The 4,700-nt window shown below is 44.1% G+C and overlaps 1 protein-coding gene across 1 annotated transcript; it reads right to left on the minus strand.

Annotated features, from left to right (window-relative positions):
* Positions 1–443: 443 nt before the first annotated feature.
* On the minus strand, positions 444–4,363 carry rpl36 (ribosomal protein L36). The gene is made up of 4 exons (XM_089000168.1): positions 4,306–4,363; positions 1,854–1,948; positions 1,624–1,758; positions 444–560 (listed from the first exon to the last, which is right to left on the minus strand). The coding sequence occupies exons 2-4, from the start codon at positions 1,944–1,946 to the stop codon at positions 471–473; spliced, it is 318 nt and encodes a 105-aa protein (XP_088856294.1). The 5' UTR covers positions 1,947–1,948; positions 4,306–4,363; the 3' UTR covers positions 444–470.
* Positions 4,364–4,700: the final 337 nt, after the last annotated feature.

Raw genomic sequence — 4,700 nt, forward strand, 5'->3', positions numbered from 1 at the left:
GGTGTGTATTATGAAAATAGTGCTTATTATAAGGTTTAATTTTCATAAATTTGACATTTGTAAGACGAAAAGTTTGTAAGTTAAGGTGTTTGTAAATTGAGGTCTCACTGTATACAGCAAATTAGATAGATAGCCAGCTAACTAATAGCTAGCTAGGTAGCCAGCTCGATGGCTCAAGTGAGCAACATAATGTAAAAATATTAATAATAATAAATGTCATTTCTAAGCGCCTTTCAAAACTCTCAAGGTCGCTTTTTGTCCTTATTCCCCGCTCCCGGTCTTCGGTTAAAGCCGCACGTGATTGGTCGATATCTGTGGTAAAGGAGGGAGGGGAGAATTATAGAAACAATGATATGATAGCACCCGGTCGTAACTGGGACGTTACCTGCACCTAGAGTGACAAACCAACCAAGCTTGACCCCCCAAAAAACAACAAGCAATGGTTCTAGTCCAACATTTATTGAGAGCAACTAGTCCTTCTTGGCAGCGGCCTTCCTCATGGCGGCCAGCACGTTGCTCAGCTCCTCACGCTTTCTCTTGGCCCGGATGTGGGTGCCAATCTGGAAAAACAACATTTGTCAATAAAAACTCACAATTGCCACACCGCGCTAAGCACTTATCCCTACATTTAACGGGCATATGGGGCCATCAAATTTTAACAACCCCCACACACTATTTTGTCATCAATCAATAAACAGGGATGAGAATGACAAATGAGAATAAAGTCTGAAAAAAAGCAGGGGGGGTCGGGGGGGTGCACATGCACATGTACTGTAATATATATATATACTGTATATTAATGTGATTTCAACAAAATGTCTGAATGTATCATTTCAAATAACTTAGTGATAATACTCACCATGAGTATGAATGGTTTTCTGTTCCTTGGTAAAAATCCATCCAAACTATCTAAATAAAAGTCAACTTGCCGGGTACATACGCAAAGTTACTACTAGCTAGCCTGCACGCGGCTCATTAGCTTGCACCCTTGTTTTCTGCTGCCTCTCGCAGAAATATAGTGATGCTAACGTTAGCATGGGGCTTGTCATAGTACCGCCAGTGACATTTAAAGGACAAACGACAGCATTTCGACGAATCAGGCCATTTCCAACGGGGCTTGGGCGCCATCTTGTGCATTTTCTGGAACGCTACGTTGGTATTGTTGACGGCTCGAATTGACATGGGAGGAGTCCTTTAATGGATTGCAAACATTCACGCTTTCCTCTTCAGAACTATTTGAATCATATTCATAAGTGGATGACGAACAAGAAAGCATCTTCTCCCAATCTGAACTCTCAGAAGCCATTGTTTTGATTCTGGAGCAAGGCAGTTTGTGAAAGAGTATCCTGGCGTGACGTCACGAACAAGGGGGCGGGACCTTCTGAAACTCGCCATCGCCCAGCTCATTTTGTGGCAGTTTTGGGACGCACAAAAAAGTGTCGGTTGTCCTTTAAAAGGTAAAATCTAGCTATATGCTGTGGAATCTTTGTCAAATGCGTTCAGTAGAAATGATTTTACAAATGACGCAACTTGCCCTTTAAAATAACAGCAAATTTTGATTGACAGATAAATGTTGGGGGTCAGTCACTGTTTTGAGTGAAGGCGAGAGGAGGAGGAGCTCACCCTTTTCTTGATGAACTTGAGCGCCCGTTTGTCCTTGGACACTTTGAGCAACTCCATGGCTCGCCTCTCGTAGGGAGCGAAGCCGCAAACCTCGCGGATCATGTCTCGGACAAACTTGCTGTGCTTGGTCAGACGCTGGACAAAAGGCAAAAGCGGGCGTTCACGCCTGAGTTGAAGGCAATTTGGGAACACCAAAAAGTGGCAACTTGGATCGAGGAGGAAAAACTTACCCCACGTCGGCAGCTGTGTTTGGGGGCGGTGACGTTTTTGGTGACTCGGTGGCCTTTATTGAGGCCGACGGCCATCGGGTAGCGGATAGCCATGTCTGCAAACAACAAGACATCGGAAAATAATAATACGTTTCATTTCTAAGCGCCTTTCAAAACTTTAAAGGTCACTTTACAATCACCTGATCAGTTTTTTTCCTGTGGGTGAGCAGCGGCAGCCACACACACCAGCGTTCACTCAACCCGGAAGTAACTCAAATGGATAGCAAGCTAGCAAATAGATAGCTAATAGCTAGCGAATAGAAGGCTAATAGCTAGCGAATAGATTGGATTTTGGATTGGATTTGCCTTTATTAATCTCACAGTGGAGAAATTTACATTTCACAGCAGCAAAGTGATGAAAGGAATGAAAGTATGATGGCTAATACCTAGCGAATAGATGACTAATACATAGCTAATCTACCCAGAAGTAACTCAAATAGATACCAAGCTAGCTAGCGAATAGTTATTAGCTACCGAATAGATAGATTATAGCTAGCGAATAGATAGCTTCTTCTTTTCCTTTCGGCTTTTCCCTTCTGGGGTCGCCACAGCGAATCAATGTCCTCCATCTATCCCGGTTTTGTGCATCCTCTTCTCTCACACCAGCTACCTTCATGTCCTCTTTGACCACATCCATAAACCTCCTCTTGGGTCTTCCTCTCGGTCTCCTGCCTGGCAGTTCAAGGCTCAGCATCCTTCTCCCGATATAGTCACTCTCTCTCCTCTGGACATCTGGTCCAAACCATCTCAGTCTGGCCGCTCTGACTTTCTCTCCAAAGCCTCTAATATGAGTTGTCCCTCTAATGTACTCATTCCTGATCCTGTCCAACCTGGTCACTCCCAAAGAAAACCTCAACATCTTCAGCTCTGCTCCCTCCAGCTCTGCTTCCTGTCTTTTCTTCAGCGGCACTGTCTCCATTCCAAATATCATGGCTGCTCTCACCACGGTTTTATACACTTTTCCTTTCATCCTAGCTGAAACCGTTCTATCGCACATCACACCTGACATTTTTCTCCAGCCGCTCCAGCCTGCCTGGAGACGCTTCTTCGCCTCTTTTCCACACTCTCCATTGCTCTGGACAGTTGACCCCAAGTATTTCAAATCCTCCACCTTCTTTACCTCTTCTCCACTCTTGGACTTGGATCCCTCTCATTCACACACATATATTCCGTCTTGCTGCGACTGATCTTCATTCCTCTCCTTTCCAGGGCATATCTCCACATCTCTAGTTTCTCCGCCACCTAATCCCTGTTCTCGCTACAGATCACAATGTCATCTGCAAACATCATGGTCCAAGGAGATTCTTGTCTAACATCGTCTGTCAGCCTGTCCATCACCATAGCAAACAAGAAGGGGCTCAGAGCTGAGCCCTGGTGGAGTCCCACCTCAAATTCCTCAGTCAGACCGACAGCACACCTCACAACTGTCTTACAGTCATGATACATGTCTTGCACCGCTCTGACATACTTTTCCGTCACTCCAGACTTCCTCATGCAATACCACAGCTCTTCTCTGGTCACCCTGCCATACGCTTTCTCCAGATCTACAAAGACACAATGCCTTCTGACCTTCTCTATCAGCATTTTTAAAGCAAACACTGCATCTGTCGTGCTTTTTTTGGCATGAAGCCATACTGCTGCTCACAAATGTTCACTTCTGCTCTTAGTCGAGCTTCAACTACTCTTTCCCAGAGTTTCATTGTATGGCTCATCAACTTTATTTAAATTAAATTTATTCCTCTGTAGTTAGTACAACTCTGGACACCTCCCTTGTTCTTAAAATGGGCACGAGTACACTTCGTCTCCATTCTTCAGGCATCTGTTCACCATAGCTATTAGCTAGAGAATACATACCGAATAAATAGCTAATACATAGCGAACAGATAGCTAATATCTTGCTAATAAATATCCATTATTTTCCCCTTGACTGATGAATCAACAATTAATACAGATAAAAAAAAACAAATATTACGCTGCCCATAGAGCACAGCAGCTCCACATGACGTTCATTCATTCTATGATGGCGACGGTTCGTTGCAGTGAACCGCCGATTGGACCGCTGCTCCACGCTTAAAGGAAGACGCTCAGCTTGCCTTTTATAACAAACGCGCTTGTTCAAAGTGAGACACAACCTCTCCGCTAGCATAAAATACAACAGGTTAATGTTAAAAACATTCCATTTCGTGTACTAGCTCGTGAGTCTGGTCTGAAGTAAAGCGAAAAGAATATGCAAGTCGATCAAGCTGTTGACACGCTCTACTTGAATATCCTTCATCGCATTCCGCACAATAAGCAACGCAAATGGTGAGCGAAGGGAGAATGTCGTTATGATTTCAATTTCTCAAACATGAAACGATGGATGGCTGAGATTTTAAACGGGTTTGCTTTGGAGAAAATCTCGGCGAATTCGTACCTGCTATCTGTAATGGCGGAAACCGGAAGAAGGACTATTGGCTGCTCGGGGGCGACGAAGTGAAGGGTTCACCCGAAGACGATGACGTCTTCGCGACAGCGCCACCAGCAGACTGGAGGGTGAAGTCTTGTTCGGTTAGCTTTCGAGAAATAGTAATACTACTAATACTACTAATACTACTAATACTACTACTAATACTAATACACATACGATGTGACTTCTCTCTTTACATCTGTCCCAACCCCAGCAGCAGTCTCAGTGGTGAGGACGAGACTGCTGGCGGACGTTTCTCTGCATGAAAGAACCAAACTTAAAGCGGATCACATCTGCAAATTATTGGAAATCTGCCTTAATACTACGTATTTTCAATTTCGGGAGAAATTTTATAAACAAAT

Source organism: Hippocampus bargibanti, linkage group LG07, assembly GCF_051943395.1.
Source record: "Hippocampus bargibanti isolate YZ-2025 linkage group LG07, ASM5194339v1, whole genome shotgun sequence".
Taxonomy (NCBI): domain Eukaryota; kingdom Metazoa; phylum Chordata; class Actinopteri; order Syngnathiformes; family Syngnathidae; genus Hippocampus; species Hippocampus bargibanti.

What these genes read in the sequence shown, in the direction of transcription:
- rpl36 (XM_089000168.1), bottom strand. Translation starts at nt 1,946, where the DNA reads ATGGCTATCCGCTACCCGATGGCCGTCGGCCTCAATAAAGGCCACCGA. An exon ending in AACACAGCTGCCGACGTGGG is followed by an intron (nt 1,759 to 1,853) that starts GTAAGTTTTTCC and finishes CCTTTTGTCCAG; the next exon opens with CGTCTGACCAAGCACAGCAA. An exon ending in TCAAGTTCATCAAGAAAAGG is followed by an intron (nt 561 to 1,623) that starts GTGAGCTCCTCC and finishes TTGTTTTTCCAG; the next exon opens with ATTGGCACCCACATCCGGGC.